At 42.7% G+C, this 26,508-nt stretch overlaps 1 protein-coding gene across 1 annotated transcript in view; it reads left to right on the plus strand.

Annotated features, from left to right (window-relative positions):
* LOC138611367 (collagen alpha-1(XI) chain-like) overlaps positions 1-26,508 on the plus strand; it is a 102,437-nt gene that overhangs the window by 64,529 nt on the left and 11,400 nt on the right. Inside the window, exons 41-55 of the mRNA XM_069684431.1 lie at positions 4,381-4,434; positions 7,941-8,048; positions 8,147-8,254; positions 9,179-9,232; positions 9,840-9,893; positions 15,245-15,352; positions 18,507-18,560; positions 19,358-19,411; positions 19,560-19,613; positions 19,783-19,836; positions 21,382-21,489; positions 21,667-21,720; positions 21,820-21,873; positions 23,261-23,314; positions 26,366-26,419. Of these exons, the coding sequence (XP_069540532.1) occupies positions 4,381-4,434; positions 7,941-8,048; positions 8,147-8,254; positions 9,179-9,232; positions 9,840-9,893; positions 15,245-15,352; positions 18,507-18,560; positions 19,358-19,411; positions 19,560-19,613; positions 19,783-19,836; positions 21,382-21,489; positions 21,667-21,720; positions 21,820-21,873; positions 23,261-23,314; positions 26,366-26,419 (1,026 nt within the window). The remainder of the gene's footprint in view (positions 1-4,380; positions 4,435-7,940; positions 8,049-8,146; positions 8,255-9,178; positions 9,233-9,839; positions 9,894-15,244; positions 15,353-18,506; positions 18,561-19,357; positions 19,412-19,559; positions 19,614-19,782; positions 19,837-21,381; positions 21,490-21,666; positions 21,721-21,819; positions 21,874-23,260; positions 23,315-26,365; positions 26,420-26,508) is intronic.

Genomic DNA, 26,508 nt, shown 5'->3' on the forward strand with positions numbered 1-26,508 from the left:
TAAACCAAATGTCATGCCTGGCTGTGGAGCTGACTGAAAGGTGCAGAACTGGCTTACATAAGAGTAATTTAGAGGGATTAGCCAGTCAAAATATTGCTGTATTTTGTCATCATAACTCTGCAAGGTTGATGTAAAAAGATAGACAACATGACAGCTCCCTAAAAGTGAAGCCAAAACATTTAGAGTGCCCCCTGCTGACTGGCTGACTGGCGATGAGTCAAACTATAAAATCTAAATACACGCCAAATAAATGTTTCTTAAACATGGTTTCTGTCATTAAAGTTAGTTCTTATCATGCTGATTTATGTCCAAGTGTTCATGTTTCTGACAAGTTTATTATTAATTAGTTATTTGATGCTGTCAAAAGGATGATTGACAGCTCTGTTGACAAATACGGCTCCTGCAGCCGGATTAGCAGAGTAGAGGAGGAAACATAACTAACACAATCATGGACGGATTATCATGACCACAGGCCGCATACAAATGCAAATAGGCCTTGTACTCGCGCACTGCGTGTACCCATTAGCATCCAGATCCCTGGGAGGCAGCTCTGTGCCCCCCCTGCTACAAGTATCACAATCACCTTCCACTTTCTTTTTGTTGAAAAAATGTCAAAATCAAGGATAGTTGATGTCAAATCTTAAGCATCTCTTTCTTTCTTTAGTTTCAGTTTTACCCACCCGCTGAGCTTATGTTTCTCCATTTTCAAAATGTTATTTTGACCACGAAACAGAAAGTTAATGTACCTCGCAACCTATGTCATTATGTCTATGGAATTTAATCGCTAAAGTAAAAAGAAGATCCAAGAATTTTATTTAAACAACATTGTCACCTAACATTCATTTTCCAAACAAAAATACTGAACACATCAAAAAACATTTTAAAGGTCAAGGGCCCCCCGTTGGCTCAGGGCCCTGGGCATGAGTCCACTTTGCCCATGCGGTAATCCATCGATGAACACAATCACTACAGTCACTGAAGTTTCCATTTCTGTGAACGTCTGCTCCAGACCAACACAAGAAGCTGTTAAATACACCGGCGTGCGGGATCTTTGCCGTTTTTATCAGTAATTTAAGTGTGTGTTTTGGTTAGCGGAAGAGGCTACAGTGGCTCCACCCGCCGATCTCTACTGCGCAACTCTGGCCCCAAATGACGTCACCTGCGCAAGATGGCAGCTCCCGTCAAGGGGGCTATTTTGTCATCAATTCTGTACAATGAGAGCAGAAGGAGACGTGTCGTCAAGCTTTACATACAGTCATTGGTTATAATATGTTGCCAATGTGGCTTCGGCAGGACATTTTAACCAGTAGTTTTCCTGTAATCGGCTGTAGTCTGCATTTTACAGGCGTTAAATCCCACATTAGTTCCAGATTCTTTTCTATGAGGAATTCCTGTTTTGTGTTCGATCGGAGAACGAGTCAAAGCCCTCTGATTCTGATCCAAACCCAGGGCTTTGTGAGTGCCTCACATACCCCGTCCCTCCCTCCCTCCCTCACCGCTGACTAACCCAAATTAATTCTCGAAAGAAGTGGGCGTGGGTGAGAAAAAGTTCAAGGTGAAAGCTGTAAAGGCTGTTAGAGGCTGAGTGAGGATCAGCTTGAGAGACTGAGGCTGAAGCTCATTTCAAGGCTGACCATTAAGAGAGCACACGACAGCACAGCCCAGACTTATTACCACCGTTATGTTTGTCCCATGTGTGCCGAGGGATGCCTTCCTCTTCATAAGGGCAGCACACAACAGCAAATACCACCTCATATTCTCTCTTAAAGTTACCCCGTCCAGACGCACGCAGACACAAACATACAAGAACACGTGTTCTATGAGCAGAAACACAAAAGCAATCTCATTGTGTTTGTTGAGAGAGTGCAGGTACACATACGGAGTTTATTTCTGTTTTTGAGAGCTGCACACACACACTCTTCATCCGTCCTCTCAGTCTTGAGGAAATGGCACTGTAGCAATAAACGAGCCAATAAATAACTTTTTGTGTGTCCGACAAAAAGAGATCCTTCCAGCCTTCTAATGCACAGTGGTGAAATGTGGAAGTCGGGGGAGCTGGAGAGCCTGCTTGGCAGCGCCTGCGCCCCCCTGGCTCTTTCGGAGCCCGTAAATTAGTAATTATAATGAAAGTCTTTACAGCCTCTGGTAAACCCTGTTTTTTCTGCCTCAGCCTCTTGGTGCTGTGATACAGCAGCACAGACGTTGCCATTCAAGGGCCGAGATCTCGAGGAGATGGCAGTGGTCCAGAGGTAGATGGACTAAACCTGAACTTCTGGCCCACCTGTCGGATTCAGAATCTGCCATTTACTTTTCTTGTTCTGTCTCTTTGAACTCACTGAATAACTCATTTTGCATTAGTCGTATAAATACTCCTTCAGACTAGGCTTTAATTTATTACAATAAATTATTCAGTCATTTTCTCCGGTGGACGGAGCTGCACTAAAGTAAATGTAAGGAAAGCAAATTGATGTTTTAAGATCTGAGGCTGTTGCATCACAGCTAGAAGGTTCCTGGTTCGAATCCCAGTCCGGGAGTTTGCATGTTCTCCCCATGTATGCGTGGGTTTCCCTTTAGGTACTCTGGCTTCCTCCCACAGTCCAAAGACATGCTCGTTAGGTTCATTGGTGACTCTAAATTGCCCATCGGCGTGAGTGTGGAAGGTTGTCACTATGATTGACTGGCGATCAGTCCAGGGTGTGACCCCGCCTCTCGCCCAATGACAGCTTGGACAGGCTCCAGCCCCCTGTGACCCTGAACAGGATAGATAATGGATGGATAGAAGATCTTTGTATTTCTTTAAAGGGCCAGTTCGCCGATTTTCAACCTCAGTCCTATCATGCTATTATGAGGAGCTTATGGCATTATGGTAGAAAAAAATGGAGGACGCTATCCGCTTCTCCAATGGGCCTTGGAAAACCTCCACCAGACTACGTAAAACGCGTCATCTGGCGGAGGCCAGGGAGCTTGCTAAACTACATTTCCTCGTTCAAAATCGACAGGTTTGAAATGTAGACTGCAGACCTGAAGATCTTTTAGACGATCCACCGGTATATATTCTTGTCATATTTCGGATTCTGTACCGCTCTCAGCAACGGTAGTATTTCACTCCAGCATCTCTCGCTGGGTCGTTCCTTTCAGAGGGAGGGGCGCAATGCACGCTGGGTGTTGTAGGAATATAGAATGGGCGAAACCACAAGCTGCTTGTTCAACTTTCTCCACAGCTATGGCGCCAATTTCAAATCTTATTGCTTCTATTGATTACAAAGAACACCAACTTGGACTGGTGGCTATTTCTAGGGACAGAACTGCTCCTTTAATGAGTATTTCTGTGCAGTGTCACTTCATTATCATCATGGCTATTAAACCTTTTATTTCCTGAGTTTGGCAATTTTAGATTATTCCAACAACTGAACTGCCACCTACCCAGCTCATTAATAGAATACATCTGGCACAGCCTGATTGCTGAATTGGCCCACATGAAAAAAGCCTCCAAAAAACTCATTTTGTCCTTCACACAGTGGAATCCAACAAAAATGGAGTGTGGGTTTTTATTCTTTCAGGTTGTCCATCTTTGAGATTCCTCTCGGTCGCCCCAATACAATTGTTGTGAACGATATTCTGTTTGTGGAGCTCTCAGCATTTGACAAGTGACATTTCAAAAACTCTCCAGCAACATCTCTCTCCTGAGACAGTGCCCACTTTACTCTGGATAATCCACAGACCTCACTGTGAACCCTTTTCATACGGACGCTTTTCTACAGAAATCTGTGCTGTTGGATATTTTAAATGTGTTTTTTTATCACCAAAACATCCATAAACAAAATCCCATTCCCCTTAGTTGCATTAAGATCTTCAGCCAAAGCTATATGCAAAGCCACAATTCACTAGAAATAAGTGAGAATATCTTGAATTTAATTTAAGTTGAAATGACCCTTAAATAACCTGCTGTCTCAGTAAATTAGGAGCTATTAATAAAGAAAAAGAACATTACTTATTTTCCATTTGCTTTCATGTACACAAGTCTTGAAGGTAAACTCTAATGACTGTTTCAAGACCTTGGGAGTAATGACATAACTTTGATCTTAGTTCATTAAATCTGTTGGTAATTATGCCATCACTAATAAACCAACACAGATACTTAAACTACTAAAAATGATATTTATATTTCACAAAATGCCAGTTTCTGCCTTTCTGCATCCCTCCGTACACACATACACCTACACTTGTATACTCATATCATTACACACAAACATGCACGCTAGACGCACCCAGTAACATTTAAAGGTCCATTTGACAGCTGTGATTACCGCTCTTTGAATGGCATTGAGCTGTGGCCGGCCATGATCAGAGATCTAACCCTCTCCCGTCCTCTTCTTTCAGGGTCCAGCTGGCTTAAAGGGAGGAGAAGGGCCTCAGGGTCCACAAGGCCCCATCGTAAGTAGCCTGTTACTATGGTAACCTCGTCTCTGCTGCCACAGAGATTGCTGTGTAAAGTGACTTTTGCTTTTTCGGAGGATGGAGTTGCTGCGTGCAGCTCTGCAAAAATGCAAAAATCCACTTTGCATTTTCATTTTCACATACTCGTTTGGGTGTTTGTGTTATGTTCAAATGTGGTGTCAAATTTGAAAATGAAAATGGCATATAAAAAATGCAGCCTCATTTTCATATTGTACATGCATAATTTAAAGACATAATCTCGAAGTTGTCCGTTTTGTAGTCATCGATCTTTTCTTTGTTTGTTCAGCCATAGTAGATTACTGTTTACTCGCAACACTTGCAGAGACCGGAAAAGCAGCCACTTAGCTCCGCCTACCCTCTCTGGCAGACCAACCACTGCTGACTGATGGAAACGCGTCACTAACTGGGCGCCGCTTGTGATTTTTTTCCGCAAAAGTCACCGCAGACACCCAGTCTGTAATACTGCAAATGCAAAAGCTTTCATCAGTGGGCCATAGGCTCAATCACCACTGTGTTACCTCATTCAGCGATAGATAGTGACTTAGCAGACATTTATTTAAATGAAAATCTTCAAGATTATCACTTTAAGTGACAATTAAAATTAAAATGCAATTTTTTAACACTTTGAAAATGAAATGCCAAATGCTGTTCTCATTTTTAAAGCCTTACCTTGCGTCAGAGTGGACAATATTCAAATGCAATAAGCAAAACAGTGCCTCCAGTCTATTGCATTGCCATTTACATGTCACCATCATACAGTCTATAGTCACCACACTCTTTTGGTGTCTAAATGAAAAATGCTATTTTTTAACCATTTGAAAATTAAAATGAAAACAATATTTCAAAGAATGCTATTGTGGAATTACATTTTCATTTTCAAGTTTATATTATCATTGGAATCAAGTCCCCCATACGCCTCCATATATGATCACACTATTGCTTTTTACATACAAGCATGTAATCACCACTCCTGCAGCTTCTTACTGTGTCTTTTTTTCCACAGAGTTGCTCAGCAGAAAGTCAACATTTCACTTTTAGAAAGATACACGTGAAGCAGTTTCAAAAAGAGGCACACGACTTTGAGTGCTTCCGTTTTTAAAGCAATTTGCTGCTTGATTTAAGATGTTTTTAGAACGGCTAAGAGTTTTTTTTAGGGATAAAATTGAAGAAGCATTGGTCAAGTTGCCTGGCTGAACACAACAAGTAGTTTCTAATCATTAAGTCGATTGGTCTGAGATGGTTTCCTCTTATTGTGGCACAGATGAAGGGAGTTTGTGTCTCATTTTTGCTTTATGATTTGAACTTTAACTACTACACTTGATGTGATATAAGGCTGCATCCTCTGCATCCTTAATCACAATAAAGGACATCCTCTTTTAAACTGTATTTACATCCATAAACTGTGTTCCCTCACAGAGTTAAGTGCCCAGAGAAGGAGCACGAGTGGCGGGGTAATCTTTAAATAAGTGGGGCACTTTTTCCCTGCCTTTGTCTCTGAGCTCCCTCAGTTAGCGATATGTGCAATGAAAAAGCCCCGGGAGCTCCGGTGGTGAATCTGTACAGAGGGCTGACTGACAGGCAGCTTTGAACCGTCTGACATTTTGTTCAAGCGTTAAACGCAGGCTCCCGATAATTGCCCCTGCTCACCAGCGACAGAGCAACACCAGATTAGATGACAGCGGATATGCCGAGCACGGATGAAAAGATGATGAAAGCGAGAAGAGGGGTGTTCTCTGAATGAGCGAAAACCATTTCCACTGCTGAAATGAGATAGTTTTCTTAAATTGGCTTGAAAGTGAGCCATCGGCTGAAAACATGCGATGGACTGTTTTGGTAGTGTTTGGAAAAACTCGGGTGTGCGATGCCCACGCACACAAGAGATCTGATATTTTCCTCCATCGATTTCCTGCCGCAGATTGAGCTGCTGTGGGAAAGTCTGTGCGTACGTTGCAATTTCATAGGGTTGTGTATGTGTGTGTGTGAAAGAGAGAGACCAAGGAACCAGGAAATTGTGCAGGAAAGAAAAGAACAGAAAGGATGAATGCGAGAAGTCGAGTCACTTTTATGTCGCAGTTTTGAGTTCTAGCCAGAGAATCACATGTGTGGGAGAAAAACATGGGTGAAATGAGAGGAAAGGAAGCAGGAAGAAAGAATGTGAAGTTGTGTGAGTCAAAGAAACTTGAGTGTGTGATTGTGTGTGTGTGTCCTGGCGGGCAGGTTGGCAGGCTGGGGCTGACAGTTTGGAGCTGTGTGTGTGTGTGTGTGTCACCAGCAACGCCTGTCATGAAATGGGCCAAGGCATATGAGTGCCAGGTGGCTGCTCCCTTCAGCAGCTGAATCAGTGTGTTTATGTGTGTGTGTGTCAGAGGGGAATCTTTGGCTTTTGTTCATGCGCATGTTTTTTGCTAAGCAGGCGGAGACCGTCCCTTTGGTGGGAGGATAGTGTAATGACCTGCTGAGAGAAGAGCACGGTGATGGGAGCTCACAAGAAGGCTCGATGTTCTTAGGCCCGATCAGACAGAGCACTTTTGCTACGTTTTTTTTTACTGTTGTTAAATCAACCACTGAATCATGAGCTGTGATTAACCTAACCGTTATATTGTAAACTGACAGATCTGTTCCCATTTATTTTGGCCAGCTAAAATACTTAACTTTGTGTTCAATAGATTAGTTATATCTGCATTAAAACATGTACAGGCGGAGGACACTTGCTCTGGCTTTTATGGAGGGTGAGAGGCTGTTCCCAAATACATTAAGTAGTACATGAGACCCTCACGGTAAACTCGATGTCGTCACCCCCACAGAAGACCCCGCCTCTCCATTCATCCGATTGGAGTTGAAATATTTCAACTCGAGGCGCTCAGAGCGTTTCCCCAAAAACACACAGGGCGGAAAAAACGTGACGCGCTCTGCAGCGCAAAAGAAGCGTGCCCTCTCATTGAAAACAACTATTAAAAAGCCGCCCCAGCTGCTAAAGCGCGCTCTGTCTGATCTGGACCTTATATTGTTTTTAGACACCATTTAATTTCAGTTAAGTTGTACGCTTCAATATTGTTGATGTTAAAGCAACAATAAAGTAAAAAATTAAGGGGTTAAATTCTGCAATTTCTAATGTGCAAAAGGAAATTTACTGAAAAAACTGCAGTCTTGTGAGGGAAGCCTTTTTGGTTGTGTTGGAGCATGAAACAAGTCTTTTTATGTTGAGACATTCTGTGAAGATTTCAAAAGGAACTAAAACAATGACTCATTTAATTATTCTCAGGGAAACTCATTAAAGTTGCTATCATCTGTGAAAAAAAAGAGGAGTCCTTGAAAACGTCTTTAATTAGGGCAGTCTTTCCCGTTTAGTCCAACTTGTCATGCTTGTAGACTTTCTGCAGCAGCTTCTTTCTGCACACCTTTCCTGCAGTAAAAACCTCCTTCACTAGTTAGCTGCCACCCTATGCAGCAATGACTGATGGCTCTTTGTTCTTCGCTGACAGGGTTCTCCTGGTGAGAGAGGAGCCGCCGGCCCTGGAGGTCCCATTGGTCTGACAGGACGCAACGGCCCCCAAGGCCCACCCGGCCCTGCCGGAGAAAAAGGAGGCCCTGTGAGTGTTTCAGCGCACTCAGACACTTCTTTTACCCTCCAGCTTGAGGAAATGTGGTGTTTTGACTGCTGGTAATGTGACACCTCTCAATGATTCAGGGGGAGAAAGGCCCCATGGGTCCCGCTGGCCGCGATGGAATCCAAGGTCCTGTTGGTCTTCCCGGTCCGGCTGGTCCTCAGGGTCCCCCCGGAGAGGACGGAGACAAGGTGGAGTAAAGATGGAACATTACAGCGCGCATCCTTGATTTGATTGAACCTCAGAGGGTTTTGTTATGCTTGAAAGAAAAGCACAGTGTGTACCCGGGGAAAGGTAAAACAGATGGAGACATCCTCAGAGTTCTACTTCAACATCTGTAACCATCACCGCCTTCGTAATGACATGAGAACAATGAAGTTGAGGTTCAAAGCTTTCTGTAGCACAAGGAATACAATGACAACATAAAAAAATCAAGAAATTCAAGTATATTATATACACTTCTTGGAATATCTCCTACTGTTTCTTATAACTGTGTCTATTCTTGTAATGCCTTTGACACACTAAGGCTGTTAGACAAAGGCTGCTGCACACTATAATAACATATTCCAATGTCAAACCCTGCTTTATATACAGTTCTATAGAAACCATTTAACACATGTACTACAGGTAAACAAATACATTTTTCCACTTAGCCTCGAGCATACACTAACAGACAGTATGCTCATATTGTTGCATTTAGAATAAGCACAAACTAGAAGCATTATAGATAAATAATTACATGTACTGAATTATCCATAAACCCATATGCAGTGTTTACCCTCAGGCCAGCTAATCCCACATTTCATACACTCCATCCACACATTTGCATCTTTACATTTGTAACCATCGTGCCTCTCCCCACCCAAGTCACGTCTTCCATCACGCCGTTTTGTCAATCATCGCGCCAATGGGGTTAGACAGGGAGCCAATCAATTAATTGCAAACACTCGCCCAAGGTCTTTGTGGGCCAATCAAATTAGAATCTCTCGAGAAATATTTACTGCCTGATGGTGGTAAAGGTGACACTTTAAGATATTGGACTTTGACTAAACTTGGGGAGGCTGTTTAAGATGGAGAGGAGAGATGTGAGCTCTGCTGTTTGTACTGCACCGCAGGGAGAAGTCGGCGGACCTGGACAGAAGGGGAGCAAAGGAGACAAGGGTGAACTTGTGAGTCGTTTTGTTTTTTTCTTCCTTCCCTCTCTGTTACTTTTTATATAAGGCAATGAATTTCGATTGATAATCCAAGCTGCTGAATTCTCATATGAGCTGATTAAATAGGGAAAAAAAGCAGGTTACTTTGCAATGACTCATCTCAGGTTATGTTGCCCCAAACAGTCTGCAGCATATCAAATATTCACTGAAGTGCTGCTGTGCTTCCTGAATCGTTACTTAGTCCAATAAAACACCAATGTACTCTGTCTTCATCTTTAACATCTATATTTTACAATTGATTTTCTTATGAGTCATTTGAAAGCATCACTGCAAATAAATTACATATATAACAATATATTCCCCGTGCTTAGAGACATGGTATTCCTTCGGGTAGAAGGACAGTTTAGCATATAGATGTTTTCATTAACTTCCATTGATTTCTAGAGTAAATGAAAACAGCAAGTCTATCTTGTGTGTACTAATAGCCTGCAATTACACCATCAATTGTTCTAACTGTTTTGTATGATGTAATGGTGAAGTGTGGAGTGAAGTGAGTTTAGAAAGCAACAACAATTCCAGATCATGATTAGAAATAACTGATTTGTTTAACTTGTGTTTTAAGGGTCCACCAGGCTCAAGCGGTCTTCAGGGTGTGGTCGGAGCTCCTGGTCCAGCTGTAAGTATATCAACATTTCGCCTGTGAAACCTTGTTATGCAGTCACAGTTCTTGACAGATGGTTGCATCCTACAAAGGATGTATTTGAAGGCCGATTGTGTCAAAAGCTGTCCTATTTTGAAAGCTCCTTCAGACGCGGCCTGCAAATGCGTCCTCCTTTTCCCGGGCCAACGTATCCCGAGATTTTAATTCAATTCCAAATCAAAGAGATGGCGGACTCTTGTGTGGCCCGAGGAATACACTTTTAAATGTAAAACTCAATCGAATAGCAAGTGATACACATTTAAAATAATAGGTTAGCCCGCTAGCTACCTGTTGCTAGATGACAGGAACTGCGTTTGGTGACGCAACGGTAAGGCGGGGAACAGCTGGTGACGCAAACAGGAAATCCTCCGTAGACCAGACCGTCTCATTTCAGTACAGCTTTAGCGGTCTACGCAGGCTATGAATGGCGCATCCTCTGTAGACCCCCTACGTCGAAGGCTGCAGCCGCTGTAGTTAGGACATAGCAACTGAATTGTTTTTGTATTCGAAAATTTTGTGTTTTTATTTGCCTTAAAAATCTTACTAGTGTTATCCCAATGATAACCCATGTGTATTATGTTGTATTCTGGGTCAGAATAATAAAACAGCCAATCAAGTTTGAAATATTTACTCCAATCCACGTCACCATGAAGACATGGACGATGATGATTGACAACAGAAATTGGAGTTGCCCGTGTGCTGAGCTGTTTAGCTAGTTGTCCTCAGACCTGTAGTGTTACCACAAAGTGACAGAAACATGTCACAACTAAGACCCATCATGCTAACTCTATGCTAGCCTCTACTTTAACACTGTGGCGTAATCTGTTAAATGAGCTGCTACAGTGTTTAGATGCATTAAACAACTTGACATTATGCTCTTAATGGCGCACAGTTATGGACCCCTGTTCCAAACGAGGTATCCTGATTTAAAAAACAATGTTTTATTCCAGGAGCGAGCAGAAGTTAAGCACTGTTCCAGCCAGGTCAGGCATTCATTATGCAAGCAGTATTACTTTTAACTGCCACCTCTGCAGTCCAAAAACTTTTTGGCTGCAGTCCCCATTCATTAAAAAAAGTCCCCATCCTTTATCATTTTAATGTAACACCAATTTCATTTTAATCACGACTTTTACTTCAGGCAAAGTATTAATATCAGGGTAACGCACACAGAGCTTTATTTTATCACCGCTGTTCACAGCTTGTCCTTTAGTAGAACGTTTTTTAGCATGCAGACATAAATGATATCGCAGTTACAAGTTTAGGACCGGTACTGTTTTGTGCTTCTTCCATAGAATTAAACTTGTGACCCTTCAGCTACCAAACAGTCTCACAAACCACAATGGTACCCCAGTGCGTCAGTCATTTCCATATAATACCTCATATGGCACCAGGTAGCTGCAAACACTGCCTTGTTTGCTGCAGAGCATCCTCTACTCATCCATCTCATTAACACAACAGGAACAGTCCTGCCTCTACAATAGCTGATGGCCTGAGGGCAACTAACAGCTCATTGCTGTAAATTATCAGGCCTTAACAACCATTCTAGCAAAAACTCAGCATCTGCAGGGCTCTGTGGGGGCTGCAATAGACCTGGTGAGACGTATTGCCGTAAGCAGGTAGTGCACCCAAGCTGAATAACAAATTATTTAACAGTTGTTTGTCCTGGTGAGTCAGTCTGCTCATGTGTATTCATATTTTCATAAGTGAGACGTGACTCGTGCTGTGCAGTCTCAACTTTATCCGCACTTCTTTTATTAATGCACGTCCTAATGCTGTTATCAAAATGTATTCTACCCCACCTCTCAGTCCAGGAAGCATTTTGATGTTTGCAGAGGAAATGAATGATCTAATTTCTCTTTCAGCAGAGGCTTAACGAGGTTTAATAAAGCCAAGTCGCTATTATTGTTCGGATACAACCAAGGGCAAGCAGTTGGAATGAAACTAACTACGACAGGGCATTACTTCATCAGGATGTGCTGAACATGCTTTCTACAAATAGAACGTCTCTGTATTCAGGAACGTCTGTGTGAGAGATTTATATAAGAAGAATTTTTGGCGCATCACTTGGCAGGAGGAAACACAATTTGGTAATGTGCAAGTTTGTTTCTAACTTGATGTGAGGCAAACAAAATGTGAAAATAGCCACTTAGATTTGATTAGATTAGAGGCAACACAACTTCACATTAACATACAAACGCTTCTTCCATGGCATGAAAATTAAACGTCAAATGTAGGCGAGTTATAAGATATTTTCATGATTTAAGCCCAAGAGGAAGCATTTTTCTTATTAGACCTTAAGCATGTGTTGAAGCCACATACACACCGATCAGCCATAACATTATCCCACTGACTGTGAAGTGAATAATATTGATTATCTCGTTCCAATGTCTGGGATATATTAGGCAGCAAGGGAACATTTTGTCCTCGAAGTTGGTGTTGGAAGGAGGTAAAACGAGCAAGTGTAAGGATGTGAGCGACTTTGACAAGGGCCACGACTGGTCCAGAGCATCTCCAAAACTTTGTGGGGTGTTCCCGGTCTGCAGCGGTCAGTACCGACCAAAAGAGATCCAAGGAAGGGAAACAGGTGAACCAGCACATGGGGAACGAAGGCTGGCCCGTGTGGTCCGGTCCGACAGAAGAGCTAGAGGAGCTTGAATTGCTGAAAAAGTTGATGCTAGTTCTGATAGAAACACACAGTGCATCGTGGTTTCTTGAGTATGGGGCTGCGTAGCCACAGACTGGTCAGGGTGCCCATGCTGACATAATGTTACGGCTGATCGATGTATATGCTCTTCCTTCTCTCTTGTAGCCGTCAATCAGGTAACTTTTGAGTTTTTCCGGAATACATTTAAAGTATTTAGCGTGGGAAATCATGACATCACCACATGCCTGACTTTAAAAATTGTCTAATGAACAGATACTAGTAGACATTTATTCCAGTGGAAGGTGACCGTCAAACAGACAAGCTCTTATCCCCTTGTGGAAGTTTGATCGGCTCAACATCGTATCAGGGAGCAGTTGGATTTTTTCAAAGTCAGTCTTCAGTCGTTTCTTCTGTTTTACACTTACCAATCATGTTAATGATGATCTTAATGTAACTTGTAATTAGATTTCTAAATCTCCTTCCCACCCTTTATTGGGTGGGATGATCACATAGATACTTCCTATTGCCAAATTGAACCATTTCACTAATAAAGAGAAGCAAACCGAGCTTCTCAATTTCATTTCCTCCATTGTTTTTGATGGTTACATCCAATTCCATTAATTAAAGAACACCATTGTTCTTCTGCGTTCCAAAAGATATTTAAATAATACAGGGAGAGAGCGAGTTGTATACACGGTGTTATAATGAATGACAAATTATGCAGAAGTTAAGTCAAGCCACTCTGAAGGCACTCCCATTTCAGTCCTCGATCCCCCCATCGGAGCTGCTGTGGCCGTCACATTTGTGACTTGTTTCGCGTAAAGCCGCTCTAAACTTTAGTCCACCTTGTCTCCCACTCCTCACTTCAAAGCTGAACCCGCGCTACCTGTAATCACCTAACATTCCCTTCTAAACTGCTCTGCATTCAGAACCTGCGCCCGAGGCTGCCTCCATGTCCCTGGGCTCAGCGAGAGCTCCACAAGCACTTTCAAGTGCTGACATGCGTTTGAACTGAAAACTCCCAGTTTGTCAGCACTTCACTCCTTCCCTGTAGTCTCCCCCTTTTCCATCCTCTGTAGCCCTGTGCCCCGCTGGCTTCACACATTTAGTCAGCATCTTTCACAAACTCTCTGTACAATAACCCTGTGGCTATACTGCATGGTGCATCCTGCATTCCCTGATGAGGGGCTTTGGTTATCTGGATGATGCGTCCCCAGGTAGCAGAACAAAGGGTCAGAGGCTAAAACTGTTGCCTCACTAGTGTCCAGTTTTCTTAGTATTTCCCTCCAAATGCTTAAATAGGCTTCCCTGCTCGAAAGATTTGCAGGCTGACTCCTTGACTCCTATGTCTGGTTATGAGTTAGCCCTGAAGTACACTGTTGACCACAGACTGTTCCCCATTGGTTTGTGAACACCCGTTTTCGGTACAAAAGCACCAGGAACTTTTAGTACCAGGATCTTCTCTTCAAGGAACTAAATGGTTCCTGTGGCCCATTGTTGTCTGCGTTTCCACAGCGGCCTAAAGTCCCCGGAAGATTTTGCCAATCAGGCCAATGACATATGGAGAAGCAATAAAAGTATCAACACTACACTGCCGGGTCGCTGTTTCCTATTCCAGCATAAATGCTCAGCTAGGCCTGCACCTAGCCGTCGGTCTATCTGTCATAGGCTTTCTTCTACAATCTCGAAGCATAACAGTGAGCGTGCAGCTGTAGTCTTTTAAACATGGCGGGTGAAATAAAACGCGGCGAGTACTCGACCAATCAGAAACGATCAGCACTGCAGGCCCCGCAATGAAAGTTCCTGGACCTTTGGAATCATTACCCCGGAACTAAATTTAGACCCTGGTTCCTGCTCTCGAGACACACAGTTCCTCAGAAGGTTCCTGGGGAAAGTTCCTGCTGTCGAAAAGCCCCTATGGAAGCCTTAAGTTAGGCATTTTGGCAATCGCCATTCTGTTTTTTGGAACCATATAGGACAAGAGGGTAGATCCTGATTGACAATTTGCAGTGTTAGCAACTTGTCAATCAGAGGTAGCCACGCCCCCAAGCATATCCTGCTTTATCGTCAAATTTACTCTCAAATTTGGACCATAATTTACTAAATGAACATCGTTTTGTATTGAAGAAGACTAAGAAGTAAAATATTTCCAGAGGAAATAAATCAAGTTGGAAGTCATTTTCTCATCTGGCTCCATAAAATCTGACCCAGTGCTGGTTGGATTGCTGGCCATTAGTAAGAATGCAGGTTGAAGGCCCATCCGCATTGGCTTCCCTTTTGAGACCAAGAGGCCACATCCACTTTTTATATACAGTCTGTGCTGTTGACCTGTCCAGAGTGCATGCTGGGAAAAGCTCCAGCCCCCTTAACGGCCCTGAGGAAGAACATATGTGGGTGTGGAGGTTTGATAGATGGATGAACTAGCTATAAAATGACCTTCAGATAAGACCTTAAGGTAACTGTCCGTCCTAATCTGTGTTTGAACTCCAGCATCGACCCAGCCTCTGCCACGTGAGCTCGGATGCACTCCTCCATAACCTTGAAAGGGATTAAGAGGACAAAGAAATCCCTTAAGAGGAATCCACATGGATACCAGTGTTTGCTGACTTATGTTTGCTGAAGCTGCGGCTAATTGGGATCAGAATAAAGAAGTTTGGGTTTAATGAACTCTGACCTCCCACAGGGCAGCGATGGCGAGTCTGGACCGAGAGGACAGCAGGGGATGTTTGGCCAGAAAGGAGACGAAGGATCCAGAGGATTCCCTGGTCTACCAGGACCCATCGGACTGCAGGTGAGTCCACATCAGATTAGCATCTTTACACACAGATGTTGACTCTCTTTCTCTCTTTCTGTGAACACACGACATCCAGATCACGTTGAACGCAGCCGAGTAGGTATGCACATCGCTCTCCCTCTGTCACATCCAGGCAGAGCAGAACGGGTTCTTCACACCCTTTAAACTGACAGCATTTCATCTCTCCTTACATCATTTACATTGCATCCAAACAGCATAATTTATTAATGCAGCCTCGGCTCCTAATAACACTTTGTATAGCTCCCGGGGAAATAATGCTTTTTCCACCTTCAAGGACTTTCCCCGGCATTGACAGTGCTAAAAATCCATCACCATCGCAAACATTTTGCATTTGGCGTTGTGCCGCTGCGTTAATGTTGGAGGGGAGACTGTCATTGGTTTTCCACTCAGACCACATCATTATCATGCAGTAAACTGCTTCCCTGCAGAGCTCCCAGGCCCAAACATGAGACCAGCTGCTGTGTATTTGATCTGATATTTTTGTCAATTTATTATCATCATAGAAATATCACAGTACACATTTCCCAGAGGATTCACAGAAGAGGTGCAGCAAGTGTAAAGCAAGAACAGAAGCTTTTGTTAAACCTAAAAATAATCTGATTGAACTACTGTTAATGTGTTTCCCTACACAAACATGGACTTTTCATATTAAAGGCTGTGGAGAAGGGTAACATTTAAGATCTTTAATCACTACGCGACCTGCAGTTTTATTTTCCACTTCAGCACACATCGATCTGAGGCCATTTATCTCATTCTTAATGGTTGTTGTTTATAAATTCATGGAAAGCATTTTCGCGTCCGTTTTTGGTATTGAAAGGATACTATGTAACTTTTTAGGGAATAAATATCACAATAAAAAGATAAAAACAATAGCTAATCAAAACCTACCCTCTTCAATTCTTTACACATGGCTGTTTTGACAGAAACCCCTTTATAGTGTATGACGAGTAGTCTGTGGTGGCTAATTTGAACTAACGTTAGCTAACTTAAAACTCCTGTGAGGAACTTAAGGTTGATTTTGGCGCCCCCTGTGGACAAAGCCGTACCTCTTATCTCTTTGCTGATTTTGTCCTGTACGTGCTTAAGTGGTTTTTAACAAAAAATGTTAGATCCTGCTTTCTTTAACAGTCACATGTATCACTCGCTTTAAATTTTTGCCCTGGAAAATGTAAACAAGGCAGCATGCAGTTAATCGCTTCGTCTGACACCTACCCCCCCCCCCCCCCCCTGTGGTTTCAGGCGTTAAAAATAACTATAGAGAAATAATCAATATTGTCGCTGATGGTCTGGTTTGCTTTTGTACCTCATATAGAGACATCAGAATTAATTTCAGTCTGTTTCATAACCTTAAAAAAACTCCTCACAGGAGCTTTAAGGTAGATATTAGGTATTACCCTGCGATTCCCACGACTAGTAGATATGGCTGTTAAACTGAGAGTGCTGAGTCATTTCACACTAAAAGCTTTCATCTCATATCTGTCAGTTGGACCCACAGTTCTTTTTTAAGTAACAAATGTCTCACTTAGGGAAACTATCTGAACTTATTCAGTATAGTTTTTGCATTCCCTCTCCTGGACCTTTGTTGTCCCATAAGGATTTCATACTAAGATAAAGACTTAACTTTGCTCCGCTCTGCTTTGCTCTGTTCTGCTCCTTTTTTCCTCAAACTGCAAATGAGTGAGAGTAGAGCTAAAGGGCAAAGCATTTGATCATTTAAGCCAATCAGCTAAATTCCAAGAAACTTGCTTTGGTGGCAGTGAATAAAGAAACGGCACATTTTAGAAAATCTCAAAGTCAATTATCCAAGGACTCTCTGAGGATGATTAGAGCGGAGCCCTGCTGGTCAATAGGGCCAGATAACATTGTTATTAAGTGCAATTGGCTTTTAATTGGGCATAATGCACTCCATCTCCACTCTTTTAATTATGTTTGGCTAGGCCGCCCTTCAATAGATGGCAGCAGCCGCTGCGAACTCAGCTCTTCAATGCAATTATCCGCAGCATTAATGATTTTTGACTATGGGGAATGAATGGCTTCGCTTTGAAAGGCTTCCATCATTTGGTCCCGTGTTTGCCGAGGAATATTCCCCCTCGCTGAGCGGATGACTTCTTCAGATTTAAGAGGTTAAGATGTGGACGTAGAGGAGAGTAAATATTGGATTTGATTACACCAGAGTGTACTTGCAGTTCAAGGCTAGTGTGGAAATAAAGGGGAATGCCGAATCCAGAGTAAACAGCTATTGATTCGCTCTGATATGTAATATTACTCTTCTCTCCAGCCTCTAATCCATTAGAACACTTTTTCTACAAAGAAGCCTTGCATTCATCAAGAGCCGTCACATCCAAACATTATACATAATAAGTTGATGCTTTATTTATTTTTCCATTCTCACCACCTCCTTACTTTATTACAATGACTGAAGCCCCAGTCAGGACACATTATAAATTAGCCTGCTGTAGCTGCTGTTGCACAGGTACAGTAAATCAACAAAATGGGCTGAAACTACACGCATGTTATTTCAGTGATCGATATCCATGTCATTGCGACTTTACAGCAACTTATCATTACCGCTGCTTTCCACCCACCCTTTTTTTTTACGCGTGCTCCATCATCTGAGCTTAACCAACACAGCAAATAATAACTGTAATTATGCAGGTAAACAATAACTTACAATAGAAAGTGAGAGCTGCTTCATCTGGCTGCAGACACACTGTGAACCTCGGCTGCATTCAAACATGACTGAATCCAAAAAGTGGATAATACACAGCGTCTGTGCTGTCCCCTTTGTTTCCACTTGCCTGTGGACGTAGATGGATGGAGCTCCCAGCCTGTAATTTACACAGGCTGATTATACCCAAGCCTCCCATACCCTTTAATTACAATAGGTGTCCCTTTTGACTAATTGTGTGTTTACACTCAGGGGTTCTGCTTGTATTAATGCGTTCTCCATCACGCCGCATCCTAAATCCCACTGCTCTGTACACATCACCTGAGAGGACCTGTTAATGAGCTGCAGAAATGTATTTATGCTCCTGTCCGTGGATTCTTCTTAATGTGCCGTTTTGTCTCAGGTGCTGCCTCACATGACCTTTTTTTACTTTGATCTGAACGTTATTTGTCTTGTTCGCAGGGTCTGCCCGGCCCTCCTGGTGAGAAGGGAGAAAACGGAGACGTCGGACCGATGGTGAGTGCAGCTTTCTCTGTGACTTTTTCCTCTGTTGCAGAGATTCACATTGTTTTCACGTACAGCCCAGCGAGGTGGGAAATTGTGCTGATTGTTCTGAAGTTTTGGCTGGTTGCTGAGTTTGGCAACTCCAGGAGCCTCTTGACAGATGCTTCTGAAGTCTGTGGAAGACGTATTGACACAAACATTTGTGCTGGTGGAAAGTTTGCCTGCTCTGTTCCCTGGCAGTATGATGTTTTCCCCTATAATGTATTATCTTTCTCAGTACAGTTACACTCTGTGTAGTTCGTCATTAATCATGTGAAGATATTTAAAGGGGGATTGATGTTATGACTTACAATCTCACTAGCACACTTGCAGAAAACCTGAGCTGATTGCTTTATGATCATACACACACAAATGAAATTCTGAGGATTACATGGCCTCAAAGAGTGTTACCAAGAAATCACACACTCGGCAGCGCACATACTCAGAGCTCAGTCACAAGCAAAACAAAAGTGGGAGTCAGAAAAGTGTTCCTGAAGATGATCAAATCTTTTATTTCTCAAGGTTACTGTTGCTACTCAAACTAACTTTACAATATGAGGAGGGGAAGACGCATGTTGAGCGAGGGAGAAAAGACTGAGCCGACCTGTTGACACCGCAACCTCGGGTTAGCTGAGCTAGCAACGCACATCGCCTCTTCCTCGTTCTTCCTCCATCCGGCTAACTACCTTCTTTTTTACAGTGGAAGCGAGGTAGAGATTCAGTTTGCCTTCTGCTTGATCTGTACTGAACATTTGTGTTTTTGCGGGCAGGGTCCACCTGGTCCTCCCGGCCCCAGAGGTCCCCAGGGTCCCAGCGGAGCCAATGTAAGTTCAAGCGTTTGTTCTTCTCTTTGACAGTTTCACTCACAACTCTAAAAATCCAACTTCTGCCAAAAAAAAAGAAGACTTTTCTTAACAGATTCAAACTTTGGTTGTGTAACCTCTCGTTGTCCTCTCTGTGACTCTTCCACAGGGTGCACAAGGTCCTCCTGGAGGTATCGGTTCAATGGGAGGCGTTGGTGAGAAGGTAAGAATACGTTTCCTTCTTCTTCTGCTTTTCTTGCTTTAAAATAAGAGAAGAACCTTTTTGGCAGCGTGGTACATACACACGCCTGTGTTAGAATGTGGGCTGTTTACTGCAGGTGTGTGATGAGCCTCGTTTCCCCACTTTAATCTTTGTTTCTGTTTTATAACAGGGAGAAACCGGCGAAGCTGGCAACCCGGGATCAGCTGGAGAGCCTGGTATTGGAGTAAGTGTTCCTTTTCTCATTTTGTATTTGCAAAAACAAAAGAACCGACAATTTATACGTGTAAACAGCCTCTAAATTTCAAGTCGCAGGACGCAGAATCCAGCCGTCTGCCTTGAGTACAGTCCCTCCCTCGTGTAATTGCGACTATTTAAACAATCCGCCCGTGAATATCTGCGAGCGTGAAGCTCATTAAGTTATGTTTCTTTTATTTGACACCTCGGCTGTGGGGGCTGCTCTACCTCGGAGTACTTTACCGCCTTGTTACTGTAGGCTGATGTGTAGCTATGCTAGCATCCTCAGGGCTTTTCAGCAGATAATTAGCTCAGCCACATTTAGACACCTCCGCTGTTGGTGCTGTCATTACTCCAACCTCGTGTGCGAGGCGGTTATTACAGGTGAGGGTAAGACGGGAGCAGAGAAGAGAGTTTCACAATAAAATCATCAAAATTAGCTTTTAATGACATCTGCTGCAGCCTCAGTGTCCTTATGCAGCATGCAGTGTTCACAGAGAAAAAGTGCCTCTGCTTTTTCCAGTGGTACAAACAATGATTGATCATCTGTGACACGTCTCACGTTCTGCAGAGCAAGTATGAGCTGCGACCCTCTGGTAGAAGATTTCGAGTTCCCCGCTGCAGATTAAACAGATTCAAAAATTCTTTTATCCCTGCGTCTACTTAGCTTTTAAATAGTGGCAGATAAAAGCCAGAAAAGGCCAGAGGGATGGCGACTTTGCACTGTTCACTGTTGCACTTTATGTATGTATTTATCTTCAGAGTTGCTATTTGGCACTGATATTTCTTATTTACATCAGGGTCATTTTGATGCCTGTTTTATTATATCATGGGTATGCTGTTTTGTTGTTCTCTTTGTTTATGGCTGCAGCATGGGTGATTAGCCCAAGACAAATATCCCACCTATAAAGACAATAAAGTTTTCACAGTAAACATCCTAATCTTCGATATCTCCGATCAGAGCAGTACCGTTGATCCACGCCGAGCAGCAGGCGTCGGTTTGTAGAGCAGGCGGGCTGCACCTGACTCATGTGTAAAGGCCAGTCACACACTCCAGCAGGCTGTATTGACGTACCCATCTGCTAGCACCTATCTGTTTACAGTGACAGATAGAGCCACTGTTGCACGTCACATCGAGGTCAATTTCCAAGGTGGCATGCTGGCATCGACAAGAGGAAGGCTCTGCTCTAATGGGCCGCCTAACGATTCTGCGCTTGTAATTACGCTCCAACTGCTGCTCTGAGTCATAGCCAGCGCTTTAAGACACTGCCGCTGCTATTACTACAGCACTGAAATGATAATGTAATAATATGACTGTTTAGTGTAATCATTCAGACGATCAAAATATGATTTCAGAATAAAAGTCTGGAGCAGACGATTCGAAGCGCTATGAATCATACTTCTGAGACGGAGTGTGATGCTTGTTTTGACGCCAGTTGTAGTGACACATCAGATGACACACATGTCTCGGTACTGTCAGAGCCCTTATGTTGTCTTCATTTTGACAAACCTGTGATGTTTTTTTCCCCTCTAGGGCCCCAGAGGAGAGACAGGAGAGAAGGGAGAAACCGGCCCACCCGGAGCTGCCGGACCCGCCGGTGCTCGCGGACCCCCTGGAGATGACGGCCCCAAGGGTAACCCTGTACGTCGGCTCGTCTGTTTCACACGCAGCCGTGACTGATGCGCTATTAAAGCTGTCAGCGGCAGAATCATTGTGTCATGTTTCTCAGTTGAGCTGTCTGCTGCCTGACTTGTTGTTGACGTGATGTCGCACATCTGAGTAAAGCTCCGACTTCTCATTGTCTCCATCCGTCTGCAGGGTCCTGTGGGCTTCCCAGGAGAGCCAGGTCCCTCTGGTGAGCCTGGTGCTGCTGTAAGTGCATAATTTCCCCCCTGATACATCATATAGTTGTGTTTATATGATGCTATTCAGTGAATATATGTTGACTTACTATATGTGTGTTTTGTTTAGGGTCTTGATGGTTTAGCAGGCGACAAAGGAGATGATGGCGACGCCGGACAACCTGTAAGTGTTACTAGTTAACTAGTAATCTTTTAGATCAGTGGTTGACCACTGGTCTCGCCTCAGGCCCCACCACCACCTCCTTAAAGACAAATCGCGACCCAAGTTTCTTTCATTTTTTAACCACTTATCTAATGAAAAATGGTGCAGTTTGGACCTGAGACGGACCATCACAGCATGTCAAAACACAACAGTATAATAGTCAATCAAAATGACCAGCAGGTAGCAGTGCACAAGAGGAATATATTAACTCTACAATGTATTCAGTTAGCAGCTGTTTTTCAACAGAAATACACTAAAAAAGTGCAACATAAATGTGACTACATTAGGGCTCATCAAGTTTTAAGAATGTAAATGTAGCTGTAGCTGGGACTAACCAATTAGCAACCTCAGATCCCATCAGCTGTAGTCTGACAACGATACAGCCTCTGGGGACACCTGTGAACATGCCCGGGCATGTAGTGCTGCATTGTTTAGAGAAAATTAAAACGTTTTTCCTGTGATTGACTTTAATTAACGGGTCTTACCTTCGCCGAAGTTTCAACATCATGATGCAAATTAGTAAGAAGTCAAAATGAAGCTTTGTCAGGTCTGTCCTCAAGAGGAGAAGAAAACTACTTTTAAAATGCTGTTTTGTTTAACGGAGGTCGGATCCATAATTTCTGATGCATTCGAGGAAGTCGGGAAATCTGAACGCTGAGCGTTTTTTGTGCCACCGTGTCAAGGGAATTTATCTCAAGCTAAATTTTAGATCCAAAACAGATTGTTAGCTTTTAGCATGCAGATGTCTGTTTATAGAGATTAATAAGAAGCTAAATCATCATCAGATAGCCGCTGATGAGAGCCGAGATGTCATTACGGCGCATTATGTTCCGCCTGCTTTTACTCTGCACACAGACTGTTTTTCCCGCATACGCCGCAGCCTGCTGATATGTGATTGGTCAATACTACTCGGACTACAAGCGTACTACAAACGGAAACCGGAACACTTGCTGTCCCGGAAATCCACGTCCCTGCCTACAGAGTCTACATTTCTGTGTAGAATCTGTAAATAGAGATTTCCCAATTAGTCAATACATGGAGTGTGAATAAACTACACTACTACTGCACGCACATCATTGGAAACCCATGTCCTTCAAAATAAAAGCGCAGCATGGACTTTTTGCCACAACTTTCTTTTTTTCATGCACACATCTGCGACCGGATGAAAACAGCTCTGCGACTCACTTTGGGGTCCTGACCCACCAGTTGAGAACCACAGATTTAGTGTGTACAATAACGGGAAATTGCAAAATAGTTAAAGATATAACCTTGACAAGATGATAGATTTGTCATTATTTTACAATACTCTCCTGGAGTGGAGTTAAGTGTGTTATCTGCTCTACTTTAGGGCCCTGCAGGTCCATCTGGTGAGGCTGGAGTGCCAGGACCTCCGGGCAAAAGGGTGAGTACATTTTGAAAATGATTTTGAGATTTTTATTCTGCTAGACTTTTGAGATTTTGTATTCACAGTTACCCACAGATATTTTGTGTTTTCAGCTAATATACATGCGTTAGAGAGGGTTTGATGCTCATTAGGTAAACTGGGGGTCTAGAGTAGGCAGTAATTGAAGGTAAGAGATCATTGACATACTATGAGCTTGACTTCTCGTGCTGTGAAAGCAGCAGGGCTGAAGCTGCTGCTGCTAATGTGTGGAAACATGTTTGTCACTTTAATTTCTGGCACTGACTGCTCCTTCTGTCAGAAGAGGTTTGAGCCGAGATGATTTCATTTTACTAGCGTAGCATTTTTTATTGTTGCCTTCTATTTACCGTAATAATGTTTAACAGTTAGCAGTACATCACGGCATTAATGTGCTGTGTGACAGGCGGGAACAGTATAGCAAAAGAGGAAAGAAACTTTTAAGCTACTAACTAACATTTAAGCTAATATTGTTTTGTGTACATATTCAGAGATGGTGCTCAGTAAAGTCTAACTTCTCTCCAGCCCTCTCTGTATATTTACAAAAACATTATACAGCACACATCCAATACAACTCTTGGATGTCATAAATATCAGTCTAATCACAGATTTTTATCCAAGGACAATGAATGTTGTCCTACTCAAGTCCTCTGCATATTTGAGGTCCTTTTACTTCAAGCTGCTCTCTACTTTTATTTTTTTTTGTATCAGAGGAAATATTGTACATTTCACTCAGTACATTTTCAAGGATTCAAGAAGGTTTATTGTCATTCCAGAGCATGTTAGGACATGAAAATGAATGAAAGAAATTAGGTACATGGTTTAAAAGAAAACGATACTATAAGAAAAAAAGACTAAAACTATTAAATAAAAAATAAATAAATAAAAACTTTACTTTAAAGCTCCTGTGAGGAGTTTTTCACTGGTTATGAAACAGACTGAATTTAATTGTAATGAATCTATATGAGCTACAAAAACAAACCAGAGCATCAGTGACAAGATTGATTATTTCTATATAGTTGTTTTTAATGCCTGAAACTGGTAGGTGTCAGAGGAAGCGATTAGCTGCATGCTGCCTTTGTTTATAATTTCCAGGGCAGAAATTTAAAGTGAGTGATACATGTGACTGTTAAAGAAAGCAGGATGAGATTTTTTGTTAAAGACCATTTAAGCATGAACAGGACAAAACCAGCAAAGAGATAAGAGGTACGGCTTTGTCCACAGGGGGCGCCAAAATTGACACAAACTGAAAGTTCCTCACAGTGGCTTTTAAAGGGGCCATATCTTTTGAATGGATATTCACATATTTTGGGTTTCACGTTTGGGTGTTTATTGTTCACAGTGAAAAAGTGAAATCTGCATAATTCCGTGTTTTTCCAGAATTACATTTTTAAAAGGTCGCCTCTGAAACGGGCCGTTCAGAACAGCTGCAGGTTTCTACGTAGAGCCTTGCTTTCGCTGAAATCGACCAATCGTCATTCACTGTCATTCAGCTCTGGCTGCCTTCTTGCACGAGCTTGTAATCAAGTCGTTTCAACTTACCATTCTGATACCTCCTAGCAATTCTGGCTCGTACATATAAGGCCAAATAACCAATCCTAGAGCAGCCATGTTTTCTACAACTTTGGAGTGACAGCGCAGTGTGGCCCTTCCCCCACTTGGGATCACACTTGTGGGGGAGAGGCTACGCGGTCACTCTAAATACTGTCAGCCAATCGTGACTAAGGTCTGACCTTTGAATGGCAAAATGGCTTGTTCGTTTCAGGAGGAAGGAGAGGCTCCGAAAAATAACTAAATTAAAATATGTATACGATTTTTTCTACGAAATAAACTTTACCAACGTGATTCAATAAACTGGTTAGAATAATAGAAAATTGATTGCAGAGCTAACATATGTCACCTTTAAATATGTATAAATATGGAGTAAGGATATGAGTGAGGGGAGAACACTTAGCCAAGCTGTGTGCTACTTTTATCCACATTGCCTGCCTTGGAGATTTCAATGATTAAAATACTGTCTGGCTGAAGCACATTAATATCTCATCTTGTTGTGACCACACAACTTGTGGTGAGACACTGTACAGTCATGCATACTGTTGGGCAGAAGATGCTCAAAGGATATATACTATACAAAAAGCATTATCTGATGTACAATGTGTTTAAATATATCCACCTTTGGTGGCTTCACTGTCAGAAATGCTCTCTGCAGTAGCACCAGGCTGTCTAGTTTGCTTGTTTTCCTGCTTGAATTTAACTGCAGGCTCGAGCGGTCGGTCATACATTTTAAAAACGTTGGTATGGTAAGCACTTTTTAGACCCACAATTGGTATTCCAAGCGATAGTATCCAGGTGACAGAGGCTACCGAACAAATTAGACCCCAGTTCCATGTCCATATTAATGGACTTTGCGATATGAGTTTTTATCCTTCACTGAGGTAATGCAGAGTTAGACTCTCTCCCAATATCTCCTCCAAATTGACTCAGGTTTGGTGCTCACTGATGCATGAGGCTGCTTGACTACATTAGCACACACAAACATGCACGGGGGGACACACACATTCACTAATGCACATACACAGTTGGCAGGGCTCATAACCTACATTGAAGTCCGGTGGCTTTTGTTTGGTCTATTTGATTATGGTTTCTAATGGCGAATGACAGCCCACTTACGAGGTTTTGACCAGAGGCTGTTTGGTGAAAATGCTGATGTGCTTTTAGCTCGGTATGTTTGGAATGTAGGGCAGTCTGCTCGCACCGAGGCTGGCTCGCCCTGCAAAAGCCGCTCTCTTTAAAAAAGATTCAAGGTCAGAGCGTGCAACCAGCTGAACGATTAGTATGTACATAAAACTGCTGCTTTAACATGTGGAATCATTTACCTTTTAGAGAGGAATGACCTTTTAAATAGGTTTATATTAAAGGGTTTAACACAAGGGGGTAAAGTTGTTAGCTTGTTGTTGATTACAGTAACATATTTGTGTATTTAAGGTTTTTACGTACAGAACTTTAATTGCATTATTCTGATGTTCTTCTCAGGGATCTGTTGGACAAGCAGGTCAGGAGGGCAGACAGGGAGAAAAGGGATCCAAGGTAAGTCGCCAACAGTCTGTCATTAGCTTGACTTTAACACTGACTATTGAAGCTGTAGATCTTATTCTCGCTCGGCTTTATAATTATAC

This window comes from Semicossyphus pulcher, unplaced genomic scaffold, assembly GCF_022749685.1.
Source record: "Semicossyphus pulcher isolate SPU_LCO1_2020_fin unplaced genomic scaffold, fSemPul1.0.p SCAF_7, whole genome shotgun sequence".
Taxonomy (NCBI): Eukaryota; Metazoa; Chordata; class Actinopteri; order Labriformes; family Labridae; genus Semicossyphus; species Semicossyphus pulcher.